This window comes from Carettochelys insculpta, chromosome 20 (genome assembly GCF_033958435.1).
Source record: "Carettochelys insculpta isolate YL-2023 chromosome 20, ASM3395843v1, whole genome shotgun sequence".
NCBI classification, from domain to species: Eukaryota; Metazoa; Chordata; order Testudines; family Carettochelyidae; genus Carettochelys; species Carettochelys insculpta.
The window spans coordinates 20578647-20600245 of NC_134156.1; the positions used below are offsets into that span (position 1 = coordinate 20578647).

The window sequence follows — 21599 nt, forward strand, 5'->3', positions numbered from 1 at the left end:
TTTGTATGGGTTCTTTTGGAAAAGGCCAGAGTTTTTTTTTTGAAGAACTTGCTAATGTAGATGCAGCCCCTGTGTTTAAGCTCACCTCAAGGGCTGCTGCCAATGGGGTGGTTGGAGTTATCTCTGAGGGAGGTTAACCCCAAAAGTCCATCTTCACGTGGAGGAAAGTCCAGCAGTGCTGTTAATTTATCCACAGAATAAAGCCCCTTTCCGTGTGCTATTCACTCGGTCCAGCCCCCACAAAACTCTGTAGTAGAGCCCTTTAAGAAGAGGCCGTGCTGGGAAAAAATGCAGGAAAATACAAATGATAAAGTCTCAATGGATCCTCATCCTGTTAGAACAAGAAGCAATGGGCTTTAACTGCAACAAGCGAGGTTTAGGTTGGACATGAGGAAAAACTTCCGAACTGTCAGGGTGGTTAAATGCTGGAATAAATTGTCTAGAGAGGTTGTGGAATCTCCATTGCTGGAGATATTTAAGAGCACGTTAGATAGACCTCTGTCTGGGATGGGCTAGATGGTCTTTAGTTCTGCCATGAGGGCGGGGGACTGGACTTGATGACCTCTCGAGGTCCCTTCCAGTTCTAGTGTCCTATGATTCTGTGAACGTGAGCTTGTTCCCTGAACCTTCAGGGAGAAGTCCATGGAGCCCCATAGGAATGAGCCTTCACTTGCGTGGTTCTGCTTGAAGGACAGGGGTCGAAGTGGCTCTTTTGCCCGGAACTGATCCTATTCCCTTCCTTGGGTTTGTAAACATGGCAGCAGCAATGGTGGGAGCAGTGAATCAAAGGCCAACGTGCCCAGCAGGCTGCTGTGAATGCACTAACGCACTCCTTTGGGTCCAGGTTTCGACTACTACTTCGGGATTCCTTACAGTCACGACATGGGTTGCACTGACACCCCCGGCTACAACCTCCCTCCCTGTCCGGCGTGTCCTCGACACTCTCCAGCTGCCAGGTACAGCTTCAGGGCTGGCGGGGGAGGACGCGCAAAGTGGGCTTTGATGGGAGTGGGGGTGATCCAAGGCCTCCCTCTTGGTAAACGTCAGAGCTGAATGGAAGGCGTTTTCCGGTGGAGCCTGTGAAGAGAGACATGCGCAGGGCTGTGAAGAGAAGAGCTGGGAATAAATGTTCACAGCCGTCTCCTCTCCCCTTGCTCTGCCCTGGGGGGACCATCCCCTCTCACCCTGCAGTGATTTTTAAATACAGCAGGTTCGGGGCCCAGATCCAGTCCTCAGAACTCCCGCACGCTCCTTCCCCTCGCATTGTGGTGCTGTTCCCTCAGGCCCAGGGCTGCCGACAGGGACGCAAAGGGGGCAGTTGCCCCAGGGTCCAGCATTTCAAAGGAGCATGGAGTTCCGGCCACCACCACTGCTACCTTAGCAGCGGCTGGAGCGCCAGGCCCCTTTGTTGCACAGCTGTGAAGGAGTGAACATAAGAATAGCCACACTGGGTCAGACCAAAGGTCCATCCAGCCCAGTAGCCTGTCTGCCAACAGTGGCCAGTGCCAGGTGCCCCAGAGAGGGTGGACCAAAGACAATGATCAAATGATTTGTCTCCTGCCGTCCATCTCCAGCCTCTGACAATCAGAGGCCAGGGACACCATTCCTACCCTTGGCTAATAGCCTTTTATGGACCTACCCTCCATGAATTTAGCTAGCTCTTTCTTAAATTCTGTTATAGTCCTAGCCTTCGCAGTCTCCTCTGGCAAGGAGTTCCACAGGTTAACTATGCGCTGAGTTAAGGAGAACTTTCTTTTATTAGTTTTAAACCTTCTACCCATTAATTTCATTTGGTGTCCTCTAGTTCTTGTATCATGGGCACAAGTAAATAACTTCTCCTTATTCACCCTCTCCACACCTGTCATAATTTTATATACCTCTATCATATCCCCCTTCCATCCCCTCTTTTCTAAACTGAAAAGTCCCAATCTTTTTAGCGTCTCCTCATACAGGACCTGTTCCAAGCCCCTAATCATTTTAGTTGTCCTTTTCTGAACCTTTTCCAGTGCCAGGATATCTTTTTTTTTCAGGTGAGGATACCACATCTGTACCCAGTATTCAGGACGTGGGCGTACCATAGATTTATATAGGGGTAGTACGATACTCCTTGTCTTATTTTCTATCCCTTTTTTAATAATACCTAACATCCTATTTGCCTTTTTGACGGCCTCTGCACAATGTGTGGATGTTTTCAAGGAACTATATGTGATAACACTAAGATCTCTTTCCTGATTATATAGCTAAATCAGCCCCCATCATATTGTAAGTATAGTTGGGGTTATTTTTTCCAATGTGCATTACCTCACACTTACCCACATTACATTTAATTTTCCCGTTTGGTTGCCCAGTCATTCAGTTTGATGAGATTTTTTTGAAGTTCTTCGCAGTCTGCCTTTGTCTTGACTATCTTGAACAGTTCAGTGTCATCTGCAAACTTTGCCACCTCACTGCTCGCCCCGTTCTCCAGATCGGTTATGAATAAATTGAACAGGATTGGTTCTAGGACTGACCCTTGGAGGACACCACTAGTTACCCCTCTCCATTGGGAAAATTTACCATTTATGCCTCCCCTCTGTTTCCTGTCTTTTAACCAGTTCTCAATCCATGAAAGGACCTTCCCTCTTACCCCATAACAACTTAATTTACATAAGAGCCTTTGATGAGGTACCTTGTCAAAGGCTTTCTGGAAATCTAAGTATACTGTATCCACTAGGCCTCCCCTGTCTGCATGTTTGTTAACTCCTTCAGAGAACTCCAACAGATTAGTAAGACATGATTTCCCCCTGCAGAAACCATGTTGACTTTTGCCCATCAAATTATGTTCTTCTACATGCCTGATAATTTTATTCTTTACTATTGTTTCAACTAATTTGCCCGGAACTGATGTTAGACTTACCAGTCTGTAATTGCCAGGGTCACCTCTAGAGCCCTTTTTAAATATTGGTGTCACATTAGCTATCTTCCAGTCATTAGGCACGGAAGCTGATCCAAGGGGCAGGTTAGAAACTAGGTTACAAACTAGTGGTGGGAGGGGACAGCGCCACGGGCTGGGGAGCACTGAGGGCTCATTGCTTTAGGCTCCATCCCTTCTGCTCTTGGCCCCACCCATCCTAGCATGCCCTCTTCCCCCTTGCCCCAGGGCCTGTGACAGTTGTTGGCCCCATGTCTCAGGCCAAGGAAACCTTGAGGAACATGTTAGTGGTCCTTCATGCACAAGCCAGAGAGGTAACCAGAGAGCAAGATCCCTGCTGAAGTCAGTGACTGAGCTGGGTCCAAGAGAGGGAAGTGGTTAAAACACACGTCTGGGACACAGGAGGTCTGGGCTGAGTTCCTGACTCTACCTCACACTCCCTCCCCCTGTGGTCTTGGGTAAGTCTGTCCATGCCTGAGTCCCTGTCTGCAGCTCTCTAGGGACTACCGCTTCCTGGGTGTCTGTACAGCAACCTCAGCTCAGCTGGAGCCTCCAGGCAGTCCTGTGGTAACAAAAATGCGTTTGCATTCCCACAGTGGGAGAGGATGCTAAGGAACTGAGTTCTGATCCTGTACAGGGCCATTGCACAAGTACAGCCAAACCTGAGTGAGTCAAGGCTCAGTTTCTGGCAGGGGAAATGCAGGGAAGATGCTAGAGACTGATCCAAGTGGTGAAGGGACCCCACTGACATCAAAACACCTGCAGGCCTGGTCTCTTCATTCAGAATGCCTCCATCATTTCCTAATGGTGTCTGTTGGTTTCTCTCCAGCAGCCTGGGCAGAGATTGTTACACCAAGGTGGCTCTTCCACTCTTTGAAAACAGCACCATTGTCCAACAGCCTGCAAACCTGACTGGCTTGGCTGCAGAATATGCAGAAAAAGCAACTCAGTTCATCCAGCATGCAAGGTAGGGCCAAGTCACCTCTCTGCAGAGCTCGGGAGGGTGACCAGAGGTGAATGCCAGCAGGTACGCCCCAGGGTACAGCTCCATCCAGAGCTGGCTGAGCTATGGCACAAGCCACCAGGGAGCTATTGAAAGAGCTAGAAGGGGTCTGGGTTGCAACAGGCCAGTCCCTGTAAGGAATTTTAAGTTACTTTCCCCCACCCTGATGGTGACCAAACAGTGGCAGCCTCCTGTAATGGCTACCGGTTTCTCCATTGAGGAGACCAGGACCAAGTAAGATTCTTTCAACCATATTATGTTGCCTAGGGGATGTGCGCTGCAAATCCAGGGAACATAAAGTCTAAGCCCAGATGTTCCTTGATACAAAATTCCATAATTATTTCCAGGGCAGGGAATAGCTCAGTGGCTAGAGCTTTGGGCTTGTAAACCAGCAGTTGTGAGTTCAAGCCTTTTAGGGGCCTCAGATGACTTTCCTGATAACAGCTATCAAGGATCTGGGGTGGATTAGATAAATATCTGTCAGGGACGGTGATAGGTCCTTCTGTGAGAGCACAGGACTGGACTTGACCTTTCAAGGTCCCTACCAGCTCTATGGGTGTAGGTTTGTTTTTGGTCAGGTGGCCGAGGTCTGCAGGTGGGTCTGTACATCTCAACCCTGCTGCTGGCTCTGGGGCAGTAAGGAAAATTTCACATGGTGGAATTCTAGTACATTCACTTTTGTAAAACCTTCAGATCACATTCAAAGGAGGTTCTGGTTGCAAAGTCAAGTGCTCGAAAATTAGCATGTGCCAGGAATCGGATGGTCTGGACAACTCCCATTGGATCCCCCGATGCGTATGTATTGTGATGCAGTCTTTCAAAACATGAGCGTGTATGATTTTTTTCCACCGGACCCCTGTCTCGTTCAGGGCTCAGGCCGACAGTGCTCGGGGGGCGAACGATGGTAGTGTAGTGAAGCAGCCTGTCCTGCATAGGACCCCCCGACCCCTTTGCTACCGAACGTTGAAAGACATGTAGCAAATGAGGCATAGTTTAGGAAAGTTAAAAATCATCGCATGGTTAATGCACTTGAATGTTGCCCTGTGGGAGGTGGATTCTATCCCTGTCTCTGCTAGCAACAGGCCTGCTGACAGGGGCAGGCTGTGGGGCGGGGAGGTGTGAAGGACAGCTGTCCCAGGGCTCAGTGAGTTAAAGGGGTCTGGAGCTCCAGCTGCTGCTGCTGCGGCTGCTTCTGCAGACCCTTTGAAATGCTGCAGCAGTGGCAGCTGTGCTCTGCGTGGCTGCGAGGGACGAGGGGAGCGGTACACGAGCTGGGCGTCATTGAGGGCTGACTGTCATAGGCCCTGCCCCTTCTGCTCTCAGCCCCGCCCCTTCTAGGAGCATGGGGTCAGGCCCCTCCCACTCCCCCTGCCCAGGGGTCTGACATGGCTGCTGGCTCCCCTGGCTATTGAGTTCCTAGAGATGATGGACATGCTGCTTTCATCAGCCTTTTCCTAAGTGGTCACTCACCATGTGTTCCTCATTTTGTGTGTGGCTGGCTTGAGCGTCCGTGAAAATAAATTGTGTAATGCCTGTGACGTACTCACATCCTGTCGTGCTGAGTGCCCCAGACAAGCCCATGAGGAAATGAATACGACTGTCTTCAGAGCAGGCTTTGAGCAGGGTTCAGAAAAGATACGGTATGGCCTGCTGGACTATGGGCTAACTGCTCATTCCGGGAGCACTCTCCACCCTGTACGCTGACCAAGCAAAGGCTCCAAAGAGAAAAATAGGATGTGAGCATGTGGTTAAAGACCTGTCTCTTCATGCTTATGCACAAGGGGCTTGAATTAAGCTGGCCCAGGAAGTCTTAATTCTGACATTTCCTAATGCTATAAGTATCAGAGGGGGAGCCGAGATAGTCTGTGTCTTCAAAAACAACAAGAAGTCCCGTGGCACCTTATAGACCAACAGATATTTTAGAGCATAAGCTTTCGTGGGCAAAGACCCCCACCTAATGTTATAGTCTGTGACTTTGCAACTGCAATGTTCTTTCCCTAGAGCTGTTGTGTATAATTTCCTAGGTTTCTGAAAGCGCAAAATGGAGTAAACAAAAAAGGCATCATGTGAAATCATACAGCTCCCTAGATAGGTCATGGCACAGACCTTAGGCGCTTGAGCTAACAGAGAGACAGCAGTGGGAGGTCAGCACCCATCTCTGAAAGGGGATGGGGCACACGCTCTACTACCTGGTCTCATAGCTGTTTGCTGTCAGCCAACGGAACAGCAGGAACTCAATAATCTTGGTCTGTCTTCCAGGTTCTGGGGAGGAGTCTGTTTAATGATCACAGACTTTGCCACTCTGACCCTGCTCGGCCCTTTACACCCACTAGTATTTCTGAAAGCAGAACTTGGCATGGCCCTGGAAACTGAGTGTGCATTTCTGTTGCTGATGCCAGAATGGTTGATGAGACCGTTGCACTGTCCCTGCATTAACAGGAGCACAACAGTGAGAAATTGCATGAATGGAGACTCCGGTAGAATTGCCAACTCTCCCAACCGCATGTCATTTGCAGGAACAGCATCCTGTCCAGGAGAGTTGGCAGTCCGAGTCTTAGGCCCAGACCCTCGATGGTATTTAGGATCCTAACTCTTATTGAAATACAGAAATTAGCAACCTTTGTGAAACTGAACCTTTGTGTACCATCAGCATGAGCGGAACCTCCCTCTGATGCCCGTGTTGGGGTTGTTTGTAGGGTTACCGCATTTGAGCTTTCAAGAGCAAGGACACTCCTGAGAGAGAGCTTATCTGTATCAGTATCTAAAAACTTATGTTGTCATACTGTGTTATAATAGTGGGGTAGTGGAGCAGGTGCCCACTACTGCAGAGAAGAGGGCCCAGGCAGGCTGGAGGAAGCATGCACAGCTCCCCCAGCCAATGAATGACAGGCTTCTGGAGGGAGCCAATCACGGGGCAGCTTTCTGGAGCAGCTTGGTATATGAGGAGCTGCTCCATTGGAGCTGGGTCAGTTAGACCCTAGCCGGGGAAGGGATGGGACCAGCGCCGAGGTGGACCAAGTGCCCCAGTAAGAGCAGTACTGGGCAGGCTGAGAGGGCGAGGGAGAGGCTCCAGACTGCTGGCCCTGAAATAGAGGCCCAGAGGGTTCAAGGGGGCCGTAAGGAAAGTGTCCCAGGGAGCAAGACAGTGAGAGGAAGAGAAGAGTGGGGCAGAACTCAGGCTGCCACCAGAAGGTCCCTGGGCTGGGACTCAGAGTAGTGGTCAGGCCTGAGTCCCTCCCCTTCCCCCTTGTACTGCAGGTGACCACACACAAGAGTGACTCTGATAGACTGTAGTCTGCCCTGTCTAACCACGTGAAGGGTTAGACCAAGGCTGAAGTGGGCCACAGTGGGTGGGAGCCTTGGAATGAACCAGGACAGCTGAATCCCCCAGAAGAGGAAGGGACTGCTAGAGTGGTTACTGCTGGAGGGCAGCATCCTGAGGAGGACGCTGCCAGCTACGTAGCAATGCAGGTCCAGACCTGATCGTCAGAGGGGAGCGGCGGCTGGCAACGCACCAGCCACGGGGAGGTGCCCTGCAGAGGAAAAAGAACTGATTCCTGGACCAACCAGCAGGAGGCACTGTGGCGTGAGTTGACCCCACTACAAGTGTATATAATATATTATTATATATACAATAACATTCATACAAAACCCAAGTCTGGATAAAGAAGGAGGATTAGATGAGTGTCGATGCACCAATCATAAAGCAACAATATGAATTAAATCTGATGTTAGTACAACTAATTGATAAAAGATGCTGGCTTGGGCATCCCCGAGATAAACAAGGTCCGTGTTACCAATCAAGCGATTGGGTTGGATTGATAAGTTGGCTACTGAAAGAAAATTACAACTAACACGACACCAATTATGTAATATAGAGTGGAAAGAAGGGAAGATACCTAAAGAGTGGACAAGATCCGTACTAGTGACAACACACAAGAAAGGAAGTGCGTTGGAGTGCAAGAACTACAGAACGATTGCCCTAATGAGTCATCTAGGCAAGGTGCTGATGAAGATACCAACCGAGGGACAGAGATTGCAGTTAGAAGAACATCTAGTGGATTGGTAAGGGGGAATCAGGAAAGATAGAAGTACCATACAGCAGATATTGGCACTAAGATTGATAGCAGAGAAAGCTCGATGAATAGACAGGAACATCTACAGTTGCTTCGTTGAGTTTTCAGACGGCATTTGACAGTATAGATCAGACAGTGACTTGGGTGGTGTTGGGATCATACAGAGTGGATAGCAGACCGATACGGTTGTTGAAGGATATCAGTGAGAATGTGGAGGCAGTGGTGAGAACATGCGGAGAGTTGGGAAGTTGGTTTGGAACAAGTAGACGTAGGAGACAAGGAGATCTGATGTTGTCGAGTATTTTCATCACGCACCTAGAGAGAGCGGTGGACAAGATCAAGGAAAAGGTAGAAGGGATATTGGTGCATGGGATGAGAATTAACAATTTGGGGTTCACGGATGATATACTTATCATTAAGGAAGATGAAGAGAAGCTAGCGAGAACCGTGCAGATGCTAAACGAGGAAGGTAAGTGATATGGACTGATTATGAGCATCAATAAAATTCAGACAATGGTATATGGAGATAAGGAAATAGGAAGGAAGATCAGTGGAGATGGGATCAAGCTAGAGAACGTAGAGAAGTCCACATATCTGGGGAGCTCAGCAACATGACATACGATCTAGACTGTAAAAAGGAAACAGCAACTAGAATAGCGAAAGCAAGAGTGAGCTTGAGGGCGATTGGTAGGATATGGAAAAGCAAAGTGATTATCTTAGAAATGAAGCTGAGCATCTCGAAAATGCGTGTATTTAGCAGAATGTTGTACTGATATGAGAGGTGGGTGATTTTGAAAGATTCAAGAAGAAGGATATTGGTATTTGAGAGAAGTTGTTAAAGAAAGACCCTGATAATAGGATGGATGCAGAAGGTCATCCATGAGGAATTATATAGGAAGATAGAGCCAGAAGACAACCTACTGCAAAAGGTTATACAACAGAAGCTACAGCTATTCAGGCATATCTGCAGAATGGAGAACAAGTGAAAAGTTAAGACCCTGGTATTCAGCATAATGGATGGTTTGAATAGGAGAGGCAGACCCCACAGAATGGATAGATGATAAGCAGATTGGTGCAGAGCTAGTCTACAGAAACTAAGCCACTCCGTACTGGACAGAGAAAGATGGAAGGAAGTAGTGAGGGAGGCATCAAACACCAGCCAGTGCTGAGCCCATGGTTGATGATGATGATGATGACGACGACACTCATACGAGGGGAATTGGTAGACACTGATACAGATATGCTCCCTCTCAAGAGTGTCCTCTTTTTTTGAAAGTTCAAATACGATAACCCTAATTGCTTGTGCTGGCAGGTAAGATGTTTGGGAAAGGTTCTGGCTTTTAATCTGTATTTATGTGACCGAACATGCAGGACAGGCTGCATTCCAACAGCAAGAAGGGGCTTGGCCAACCCTTCCAGGCAGCAGCATTAACTGGGGAAACCCAGGGAAGGAAAGTGGTTACTGTACCAAATTCTGCAGCTCTGAGGACCCCCTTCTGCTTCCCTCCCAAAATTCCCACTGACCTCCTTTGGCGCGAGTCCCTCTTCAGTTCCCATGTGAGCAGAACTCGCCACGAGTCCGGCAGGGGTCATTTGGGCCATAGAAATGAGAGGTGGAACAGGCCACTTATTGTAAAATCCATCCTGTGTGGGCCAGTGCAGGTCTATGCCTAGCCCGGCTGTGAGGGCTTGTGTAAGTTGTCAGTGTCAGCATTCCCCTAGGGTCTCCCTGAAGAGCTGAGGGCACCTCACAGGATCAGGCTCTGAGAGACTCCTGAAAGAGGGTATCCATTGCTCCTTATGAGGGACCAGTCCTTCAGTCTATGAGGACTCCCCCTAGGGCAAGACCCAGCAAAAAGGCAGCCAAGCCCTCCCTTTTCTTCCCCCTCCTCCCTCTCTCCTCATGATCAGGTCCCACAGTGTCAGGCAAGTCCCCCAGTCCAGTGGAGACCGTGGGCCAGGTTCCCCTGTGTGCTCTGGCTGCTTTAGGCCACTGCTGTGATGCAAAGAAGCCTCATTTTAACCTGCCTGGTGAGCTGAGTTCACAGCTCCTTTGAGCCAGTGGGGAGGGAATTCACTGATGGAGGTGGCCCTGGACTCAGGTGCTCCTCAGAGGATTGAGAGGCACTTTTGTCCTGGCTAACAGAATCCCATCCTGCAAACAATGGAAGACGCAGCCAGGGAGGCTGCAGGCCAGAGGAAGAAAGAAGCCCCCAGCAGGAGTTAACCAGACACAGCTGCTTTGCTTTCCCTGGGGGAGAAAGGCAGGCGTTTGGAGCACTGCGACTCACTGATGGAGAACAGGTGGATCCTATTCCCCTAATGAAAGGGGCTCTGCAGAAGAAGGTGGGCAGGGAGAGAGCCCAGGGGGAGATGTTTATTTAGCTGGGTGTCGGAGGGGGGTTGGCTGTTGCTGTGTGTTTAGGCTAGGCTAGGCTGGGCTGGGCTGGGCTGGTGGGGTGGGGTGGGGAGGGGAGGGGAGAGACCAGACCAGACCAGACCAGACCAGACATTTGTAGAGCAGGCTCACTAGCAAGAGGAGTATTTTATTTTGAGATGCAGAAGCCTGGGGTGATTCCCAGAGTCTGAGTGAGTCCAAGTGGGGTGGTTTCTGCAGGGCCTCATGTGGGTTGTGGGATAATTCCTCACAGAGGAGCAATGGCTCCCTGGATTAACTAGCTGTGTAGTGCCTATGACAAGGGCAGTTTGTATCTAGTAGGATTGTGCTGGGGAGGAGGGGGAGAATGTGGCTGCTGAGGCATCCTTTGAAAGGCAGCAGTGTGTGGCCTATGGGCTGTGTGGTTTGAAGGCAGGGCCTGATCCATCCCTACATACCAACAGTGCCTAGAACCATAGCAGGACAAGAGCCACATAGTGTTTGAAATCCCCCTTGGGCATCTCTGCAGGGCTGGTACCAGCTGAACTGTATGGGGTCAAATGCTGCTGCCTGGTGTAAGGGAGCTTGGTGCAAGATCCCTGAGGGGCTGAGAAGGCCCGTGCCAGTCTCTGCTTCCAGAACATACAGCTCAGGGACAGTAAAGCTGCCTTGTCTTGCTTGGACATGATAAAGCAGCGGTGTCCAATAGGAATTCAAAGATCACCATTCTTGTGGTTGTCATCTTTCCGTGTTTGCTGCATTTCCCCTTCCTCTGCCACTCTATGTAAATACCCTCCCCCAGAGCCAGGTACCCCCAGCCCCCATTTTAATTCATTGCCGGTGACTCTCAGAGCCCCTAGAGCTGCATAGAGTGACTGACAGAACACCAGCGTGCAGCTCTCAGGAGGAGCCACATTTAAAGGCTCCAAGAGCCATGTGCGGCTTGGGAGCCATATTTGCCACAACACAGTGTCTTATTTGCCTCACGTGGTGAGTGGCGAATGTGTTGGACACCCCTGCTATAAAGCCTTTAAAGATGTGAGCAGCCCACTGAGAATCTCCCTTTTAGCAGCAGTCTGACTGGCTGATGCGCAATTAATGAAAGCCATCTAAACCGTCTCTGTTGCCAGTCCCTGGCAGAGGCGGGGACATCAGGGATGTGGCCACAATTCACTTCACTGTGGCCACAATTCACTTCACTGTGGCTAAAGTACGTTCTGCTGTGGTTTGCCCCTGTTTCACAGGGGCCGTGGTAAACAGAACATGAGTTAGAGCAACCCTGGGACTGCTCTAGCTTACCCCTGAGGTCAGATAGGTTTCTTCACAGCCCCCCAAATATCAGGCACATTGAGGTGGCTTAAAGGTATGTTTTACAGCAGCTCATTCCATCCTTGCAAGTAACTGCGAATCAGGCCCCGAGGCTTCTGAGAACATAGAATCATAGAATACTAGGACTGGAAGGGACCTCGAGAGGCCATCGAGTCTAGCCCCCTGCAAGAAGGGTCTTTTTGATCCCTTGCAACTCTCACAAGAAGGACCAAAGCAGGACTCAGAAATAGCATCCCACTTCCTGGCATTGAGCTTGGAAAGCTGATGTGGGCAATTTCCAGCCTCAGCAGGCCTATAACACAGGGGCAAGGACATGCTGAGCAAATTCATAAACACTCAGCAGAGTACAAGAGCGAAAACCAGCTGGTCAGAGGTTAATCTCTGTTTTCTTTGGGGCACTGTAGATCAACCCCAGACTGTGCTTTGGAAATTACTTGTTTGCTGCCAAGCTGACAGCCCTTGAGAAGAGAACTTTTTTCTTTCCCCTTCAGATAAGGGAAGGTTGATGTAGATGAAAAAAGATACCACTGTCTGCAGGGTCAGAGATTTTTTAGAAGCCTGTTGTTTTATGAGCACTGAGGTACGTGGTCAGTGGCTGCAAAGGTGGTAGCTTGCAAAAAATGGGCGTTTGGGCTTTACGCCCTTTGCTGTTTTCTGGCAAATGGCCGAGGCGTGGTGATAGAGAGCTCACTGATGGTGAGAGCATTTGCACTGGTCTTTGAAATCATTCCTTGCCTTGGCAGCTCACAGACCTAGATCAAGAAAACTATACCCTTCTGCTTACCATTGTCTCCCTTACTCCCCTTGCTAAAATCATGTTGTAACTATTGGTTGACAGACTACAAGCTTGTCAAGGCTGATTCCCCACTCTGACACTCGGCATGCAGAAGGCAGGGGCCTTCAAGAGACCTCAGAAATAACTTGCCTGTATAGGCATCTGCTTAAAAGCCTCCCAAGGTCACAGATTCTGCTAATCAGCTGGGTGGCATCTGAATTTCTGAGCGGCTGCAGAAGCGCTCAGCTTACTGGGAACACTGGTTCCCTCCATCTAAGGAGTAGAGAGCATTTCTTTCTGGCTATGGTGACTTGTGAGAAAGAGAACCTTAAAACCAGCACTGACCCTGGATTGACTATAGCAAGTCCCAGGGCAAGGGACAGAGCAAGTCCCAGTCCCCACTGTCTATCAGTTTTTCGTTGTCACTTTTACAGCTCACCCTTCTACCTGGTGTGGGGCTGGGGAGAGGCCAAGCCAGGGGTTGGCAACCCCCGACACAGGTGCCGAAAGTGGCACGTGAGCTGATTATCATAGGCACGTGTGGTGGGAGCTCAGCCTTGTCCCACCTCTCCCATGCAGCTGGGAGCTTGCTCAAAGCCATGCTGCCTGTGAATTAACAAAGACCAGCTAATGCTACCAACCAACCAGTAAAGCTCTGCAGCTTCATTTGTTTATTAATGAAGATGTAAGTAGCACTATCAGTGGCTTTAAAAAGTATCACCAGCACTTGGGCGGTACACAGAGGTCAAAAGGTCAAATTTTGGCACTCTGCCTTGGAAAGGCAGCTGACCCCTGGGCTAAGTAGTCATGGAATGGATATGGCTGCAGAGCCTAATTCAGAAGAGCACTCAAGTCAGCTGTGCAGGCAGAGCTCCTCCTTCTCCCACTGAACCAAAGGGAGTCTGGCCATTGACGTCTGTGAGGACAGGGCTTGGTCTTCCACAGAGATCCTGGTGCCAGAGTTCGGAAAGAGGTGGTTTGCCTTGAGCAGCAAGACTGGAGCATTCTGGTGCCGGGAGCACTGGCTTCTCTTCATACCAGGTCAGCTGTGTCCTCCTGTGATGAAGGGAGTGCGTGAGGATTTTATTCCCCTGGTGAGGTTGCATGTGTTTCCTGATGCCCTGAAGTAACATCAGGTGTGTGCCTCAGTTTCCCTAAGCACTGCATCAGGCCAGAGTGATGAGGGAAGTTTCAGTGGGATAACTTCTCACACATAGACAATGGGAGCTCCTGCTCTTTGTAGCCTAGGCCAGCAGGTGACACCTTTCTCCTCCGGGAAGCAGGACAAAGGAGGGGCCTGGTGTGTTTGAATTGAAACTGGTCTTTTGGAGAGAGGGGTAATCTCGTCTGGCTGGAGAGGCAGGAAGCAGGGGCCAGGGTCCTGCTTGGGGACCCTCTCTGGGCCCCTCTCCCCAAAATGGATTGTACTGACTGCTTCTGGTTTCTCTACTGACAAGTCTGTTCTACGCTGTGTTCCTGCCGGCTACTAAAATCTTCTGTTCTCGCTGCTGAACGAGAGTCACATCTGATTGTGGCTGGGGGACAGGGCCCGATGACCCCCCACCCCCACTGCGTGACACCTCCTCTCCTGGGGTAGGATGTGCACACCTGAGTCAGAGCTGGAAGCCAAAGTAGGAAAAAGGAAAACTGCTCCAGAGGCCTGCGACTGCTGATAGCTGTTGCTCCTTCCCCACAAGCCGCCAGTTGCTCAGGGCATGCGAAAGGAGATCTTGGAACCATGCCATTGTCCTTGTGCAGACTGATATGGCCAGTGTCCGAATGATGTGCACCAAGAAGAGCCTGGCCAGTCAGTGCTAGGCCTGTCTCATTTGTCAGTGACCGAAGTCTGAGCCTGAACTCTGCTGAGCCTCGGATTGTCTGATCTAAACCAGGGAGTGGGACTGGTGCTTTAAACGTGTTTTCCAGGGCAGCTTCTGCTCTGAGTTACCTCTGTGCTTATCTATTCTTTACCTGTCACCTTGGTACCGAGCCGTCATTGAAGTCATGGAAAAGAGAGGTAGCCGTGGTAGTCTGTACCTGCCAAAACAACAAGAAGTCCTGTGGCACCTTATAGACTAACAGATTTATTGGAGCGTAATTTGTGCACAAAGACCCACTTTGGTGCATCTGACGAAACAGGTCTTTGCTCATGAAAGCTTATGCACCAATATATCTGTTAGTTTGTAAGGTGCCATAAGACTTCTCACTCCATGACTTCAAAAACAACAAGAGCAATCAGAATCTGCTGCAATACTGGGGTCACCTTGGACCTGCACCCCTTCTAAGAGCACAAAGACCCCAAAAATATGGCTCTCCTTTGGAAGACCTGCCGCTCTGATCCCAAGTACCTGGTTTAGAAGCAGCTGCACAGTGAGTGGTCGAACACCCGCAGAGTTAATGGGAAGGCATTTTAATGAATTTCTAGACATTTGGGGAAATGTTTCACTATCTCCTGAGAACTGGATTAAACAGGTTGCTGTTAAAGGAGGCAAAGTCCAGTTTGGCTGCTGCTTAACTTTTAAATAGTTGAGTTCACTCTGGTTTCTTTGCCTGACTCTCTCCCACTGGCGGATAACGACAGCACATTAGGTGCGTCAGCAATATTTTGTTCAGCTAGCTGTGGCAAGGGTGAGCCACTTATGGCAGTGAGATTCTAATCTGCCCAGGGGCACAGACCAGAGGGAAGGTGAGCTACAAAGTCGAAGGATTGTATTCTAAGAGCTCCACCCATGAGTTATTAAGTGACTTATGTTTTATAAAAGTTTTTGCAGCATCATCATGTAGCGTGGATGCAAGAGCAGTGGGGATTCATGGCTGAGTGGACTGGTGATTAGTCCAGTTATTCCTGTATTCCTTCCCCACCTCCTATTAGAAATGCAGTACTCCTACTGTTAGTGCCAGAGCCAAACAGGCTCCCTCATCAGTGGGCTAAATTATTAATACAGGTTGAACCTCTCTTGTCTGGCACCCATAGGACCTGACCAGTGCTGGATGAGAGAATTTGCCAGACTATGGGAGGTCTGTATTGTCTAGCAACATTACCAACATTTCCACTGCTTATTGGGCTCTTAGAAGACATCAGGGGGTAAGTTACAGCCAGAGAACAGCACAGAACACAGAGCCAGGACTGGTGGCTGGAAACAAACCTCATGGGACGAGGGTAAACTTATCTCATGATAAGTGGTTGTCTGGCTAACTAAAATCGTGATGGATTACAGAGGTTGCTGGACGAGAGAATTCTGGATTAGAGAGTTCAACCTGTATTATGCATGTTGAGATTACACTGAGATTGAGATTGGACAAGGGTTGTGTTGTGATAGGTGCTGTACAAACTGAACAAGCACAACAAACTGATCTGCTCCAAAGATCTCAATTTACTTCTACCAGCATTCCCACGATATGAAGTTGGGCAGGGGATGGGGGGCATGTGAATACAATGTAATGCTAAAAGGGTGAATTGTTGAGTGAGAAACTTTGCTGAACGACTGTGCCTGGGTGGGCAGAGGCTGATTTGAGCCAGGCTATTTGACAGCATTGAGTAGAGCAGGAGTCAGCAATCCCTGGCACGGGTGCCGAGAGCGGCATGTGAGCCAATTTTCATCATCGTGCCAGGCGGGAGCTCAGGACCACTCCTCCTCCCCCATGCAGCCATGAGCTTGCTCCAAGCCAGGCCACCTGTGGGTGAACAAAAGGCCATCTAATGCTACCAACCGTCACGTAACTGGTAAAGCTCTGCATGTTCATTTATTAGTGAAGCTGTTGTAAGTAGGGCTGTTAGTGACTTCAAAATGTGTCACTGACACTCGGACCGGACGTAAAGGTCAAATTGTGGCCTTCCCCTTCGGGAAAAGGTTGCTGACCCCTGGAGTAGCATATCTGGGTGTGTGAAAAGGACCGACACTGAAGTGGTCTGCTCTAAGTTTCAGGCTCTCTGGGTTCCCAGGAAAATGGGGTTGCATCATTCCACATCGAGAGAATGAATTTTTTTTCCTCCAGGAGCAGTAATGGCTAAGAAAAAAATACGCATTTTGATTACGGCTACATTTTGTGCAGGGATGCAACAGCCCAACCACAAAGTGCGGCAGGGTGTGAGGCTTGGCAGCTCCAGCGAGGCTGCTGAAGAAAGAGGCTATTCAGGGAGCGTCAGGATCAGAGGTAGCCAGAGCAGCACTCCAGTAAGAAGCCTGGGGCTAGGGCCGTCCCAGCCTGGCTCCCTGCAGCTGCCTCCTCTGCAGCAGGCAGCCAGGCAGGTTAAAGGGGCTGGCTGGGGGAGCCCCTTCTGGGACTGCCCGGGCAGGAGGGACATGAGGGGTGCATGCTGGAAATGGGGCAGCCTCTCAGTTCTTTTAAACTGTGCTCAGACCATAACAAGGATGAGAGCCTGGTTCAGCGGCCGAGCCTGTGCAGCCTGGCAGGGCTGTGAATTAGCGGGGCAGGTCGCCTTGTCCTTTGGTGACTTCTACCACGGCATGTGTGCATATGCGCACATTACTGGGATGACCCAGTTCCTCCTGGCTCTTCGTCAGGCCGCTCTTCCTGTCAGAGGGCCCTGAGGAAGAGCGGTCCTCTTTTGAGGAGATAAATATAGTGCGTCAACAAGAAAACAGGACGTGTCCGCGAGTGGTTTAAAAACGGACTCCGTGGGGGATGATCATCAGCTCTCCGATGAGTTTAGTAACTGGATTCTCTGGTAAACATACCTTGTGAGAGCTTAATGACGCGCTTTGGCGCTCTGAGGTAGGTTGGCGGATAGGCACTCTTCGGTCACTTTTCTCTGGGTTTTAATCCTTTCAGGTTACTTCCCAGTGTGGTGTGGTCCAGATCTTAGGTAGGATTTCTGCAGGAGAATGAAAACAAAGGGGAGTGCAGTCAATCACAAAGCAGTAGGGCAGTGGTTCTCAAAGTGGGGTGCATGGACCACAAGTGGTCCCCGACCATCTTGTGGATGGGCCACAGGCTCAGGACTCCCCCCCCGCCACCGCCCCTCCGCAGCAGGGAGCCCACCTGGCTCTGTAGCCCTGTGCCCTCCCGCCCTTCACGTTACAGCCATGTATGTGTTTTATGCTCCAGTAGACGAATCTGAATAATTTAGTATTTAAGGTACTTAGAGATAAGCAAATGTATTTTGCCCTCATGGGCAGTCCGCTGGTGGACCACGGGCAAGGTTTGTGTTGTGCAGTTTGGGCTTTGGGCCAGAAAATTTGAGGACCACTGCTCTCGGTGGTCCCTGTTGCACAGATGGGGAACTGAGGCCCAGAGAGGCCAGGGCTTGCTTACGGTTCCCCCAGGCTCAGAAGTGGTGCACTTGGGCGGTCGCTCAGGGGAGATTCAGGTGCCACCCAGCTGATTAGCAGAGTGCTCGCAGCCACCTGCAGCCGGCAGCCTGTGTTTCTGTGGGTGGTGCACATCCCCCACAAGCCTTGGCGCACAGAACAAAATTTATTCCGCCCAGGGTGTGGGAAAACTTGGCGGGAACACTGCTCACAAGTCTCACACTGGTGGTAGAACCCCCTTATAATCCCCCTTCTCTGGCGCCACCCCCTGAATCTCTTATGGGGAGGGGATTTGAGCCTCCCTCCAAAACCCCTTAATGCTGTGTGGTAGGAACAGCAGTGTCCGCTGGAGCCAAGCCTGAGGGAGCTCCTGGGTCTGTAGCAAGAGATTTCCCTCAGATCATCTGTGCTTGCAGGCCCACCATGCGGCCCTGCTGGTCGGAGCTGTGGCATGTGGACAAGGGGACAGTGAAGGGAGCTCGGATGGCTGCTGCTGTACCTGCTGCATGGATGGCTGGAGGGCCGCAAGCAGCCAGGAAGGAAAGACGAGGCTTGGAAAGCAGCCAAGCCGCGGGTGCCTCTGACTGCCAAGAAATGAGCTTCGGAAGTGAACTCGGGGTGAGGAAGCAGCCCCTGTGCGCTCCCCGGTGCCTCAGGCCAGGCCAGGCGTGGTGGTGGCTGCAGCAGGCGCTTAGCAACTTGGGGAGAAGCAAATAAAATTCTGGGATGCGTCAGGGAAAAACTGACTCTTGCCCAGCGATGGGAAAGAGTGAGGCCGGGATGGGAACTCGGTGCAGCTGCTTCAGGGCAGGTGGCTGGGCTGCTGGAGCCCACCTGGGAGGCGTGTTTGCTGGCCCTTCCTTGCACTTCCTTGCACTTGCCAATGAGCCTCTCAGTCTGCTCAGGCTGAGGGTGTGCGGCCAAGCCAGGCTGGTCCAGTCAGTGCCAGGAGCCCGCGTCTGAGGCTCACACGGTGGATCCAGCCATGTTACGCCGTCCCAAGGCAGGCGTGGCCAGTGCAGAAAGGTGACTGAGGCCACCCCTCTGCCCTGGTCCCATTCGGGAATCCAGACTTGCTGTCTGCGCTAGGCTCCCTTAGTCTCTGTGTGGAAGTACAGGGCTCTGCTTGGGTGCAGCACAAGAAAAGGGGCCTACACAGGGCTGGGTGCTCATCAGGCCTTAGAAACAGGTCCCCTTCCTGTGCAGCACTGTTAATTACCCAGCCCATGTCATGGTAGCTTGTGTTTGCTTTGGTGATCGGCCCTCAGGGAGTGGGGAGGTTTACAGGCCTGGGGGTGAGGTACTGGCAGAGCTGACGGGATGACATTGGACTGACTGTAACTTGTCAGGAATGGCCTTTGGACTGAAGGGCTGGAGACGGAGGAAGGCCTGGCCTCTGGGTCAGAGAGACTCTGCCTAGGGTAGCGTACGTGTTTGCTCAGCCTGAGACAGAATCCAGAGACCTGCTGTATCCGATCCATTGGCTCGTTTGCTCGTTCCTGCTGAGAATGGGCTTCTGCTAGGTTCAGCCAGACCTTTCCTTTGCTTTTGAGCAGTGCTGGGTCTGCTCTGCTGGGAGGCTGTAGTTCAAAATCGTGGAGGGACAGATTTCATTTACCTGCCTTGTGTGAGTCCTTCTCTTAATCCCCAGCTCCTCGTCCTCTGTTCCAGGCACCACTTCTCCCTTGCAGGAACCCAGCACTGCTCTAGCCTGGTGCATTCCCAGACCAGAGTTCTCTACTCTCAAGCTGCAGGTGCAGAGAGTCCTGTGGGCAAGGCGCTGAGCCCCAGGACAAGGAGCTGTGCACGTAGAAAGGGGTGACAGCGTTGTCTTTGATTTGCCCCAGCCAATTTTGACTAACCGTGCTCAGCTGCCAGGACAGAGGCCTGTGAGGTGAAGCTGCAAGCCTCCAGTGGAGTTCAAGGCTCCATTGTGCTAGGGGCTGTACAAACGCAGAGTGAGAGAGTCCCTCCCCTCAGGCGCTCACAGTGTTAATAGATGAGGCAGGCAGATGGCGGGAGCAGGAATGGAGGCACCAAGCACTGAAGTGACTTCCCCAAGATTCCCTGGCATTTCTGTGGCAGAACTGGCACAGAAACCCACCCGGAAATCTCCTGGGCCCCAGTACAGTGCCCTCTCCCCTGGTGGCCTTCTGTAAGAGTTATCCTGCAGTATTAGAACTGGAGAGGTCAAGTCCAGTCCTCTGCACTCACAGCAGGACTAGGCACCATCTAGACCGGTGTTTCTTAAGCTTTCTGAGAGCACCACGAGAGGGATATCAAACAAGGATATTTTTTTATGCAGAATACCTATGAATATTTTCTCAAAAAAAAAATTGTTGTCAGACCCCCCCAAAAAAGTGAAACAGTGACATATACAGCAATAACAACATGAAGTCATTTAATCAGGTATGGTAGCAGTGAAGAAGTAACATTGTATCTGGTTTTAATAACAGAAAATACAGACCGTCAGTGTATTTTTTCCAGATGCTCGTGGCACACCCGTGACTTGTTCACGGAACACCGGAGTTCCATGGAACATAGTTTAAGAAACACGGATGTCGACCAGCCCTGCTCGGTGTTGGTCTAATCTGCTCTTAAATATCTCCAATGATGGAGATTCCACCACCTCCCTAGGCAAGTTATTCCAGTGCTTCACCACCCTGGCAGTTAGGAAGTATTTGCTAATGTCCTCTCTCGACCTCCCTGGCTGCAGCTTAAGCCCATTGCTTCTCATCCTGTACTCGGCAGTTAAGGAGAATCGTTTTTATCCCTCCTCCTTGTGGATATTTGAAAGCTGTTCTCATGTCCCCCTCAGTCTTCTCTGTTCTGGACTAAACAAACCCAATTCTTTCCGTTTTCCCTCACACCTCATGTGTTCTCGTTCCTCCTGCATTAAAGATTGTGGAAAACCGTTTCCCCTGCCCTGCCATGGCTGCCTGTGCGCTCTGCCCTCCCCCACACTTTTCTCTTTACCAGCGTGTTAAACACACTTCCTGTGTTTCCTGTTTAGAGAACGCGGACGCCCGTTCTTCCTATACCTAGCGCTGTCCCATATGCATGTGCCTTTGGTCGTCAGTCAGCCGCCTTCAAGCGCCTCATCCCCTGGGCCCTACCGAGCCAGCCTGAGGGAGATGGATGCCCTGGTGGGACAGATAAAGGAAAAAGTGGATGGCCATGGAGAGGAAAACACATTCCTTTGGTTCACAGGTAAAGCAGTAAAAGCAGCTTGAGAATGATGTTCATATTCTCCTTGGGGAGCAGGCAGAGTGAGGGGCTCATGGGAAGGATGAAGGGGAGCCCTGTGATAATGGAAAGCTGTCCTAGGGACGGCCTTACCTCCCTATTAAGAGCTTAAATGGGGCTTAAGTGCGGGGGGGAGATGTATTCATGGGCTCTTCACAGGGTGTGGATTTCACCCTCCATGAGCTCTGCTCCTTCGTGTTTGTCTGTGTTCAACAGCATTAAAGCCGCAGGCCAAACCCTGCTCTTGGTGTCGGTGAAACTTCACCAGTGTAACTGAGAGCAGGAGCGCCACAGGTCTTGTTTCTTCCATTCCTATTGTCCTGTCTCACGTTCCTCTGAAATCGCTGAGTCCCCTTCCCTGGCCCTTCGGTAGAGTAAGGAGAACCAGCACGGGACAGGCCTGTGCGATCCAAAACGTGGGGGAGGAGACAACAGGAGTGGAAAATAAACCCTTTCTGGTGAAGAGGGGTTTCAGGGAGTTGGGGAGCAATGGACGAGAAGAACTGCAGACACAGTATGGCTGGGTCTACATGTGCCCCTTCCTTTCGAAAGGGGCATGTTAATGAGCAGATTCGAAATATGCTAATGAGGCGTTGCAATGAATATGCA

The 21599-nt window shown here is 50.7% G+C and overlaps 1 protein-coding gene across 6 annotated transcripts in view; it reads left to right on the forward strand.

The window, feature by feature from the left end:
* The window catches only part of ARSG (arylsulfatase G), a 100716-nt gene that overhangs the window by 42839 nt on the left and 36278 nt on the right, over window positions 1-21599 (forward strand). For 4 of the 6 annotated variants that reach the window (XM_075014970.1, XM_075014969.1, XM_075014974.1 and 1 more), the window contains 4 exons: window positions 845-956; window positions 3741-3878; window positions 4608-4709; window positions 20758-20954. In XM_075014970.1, the coding sequence (XP_074871071.1) occupies window positions 845-956; window positions 3741-3878; window positions 4608-4709; window positions 20758-20954 (549 nt within the window). The remainder of the gene's footprint in view (window positions 1-844; window positions 957-3740; window positions 3879-4607; window positions 4710-20757; window positions 20955-21599) is intronic. The other 2 variants (XM_075014971.1, XM_075014973.1) reach the window with 2 other exon arrangements.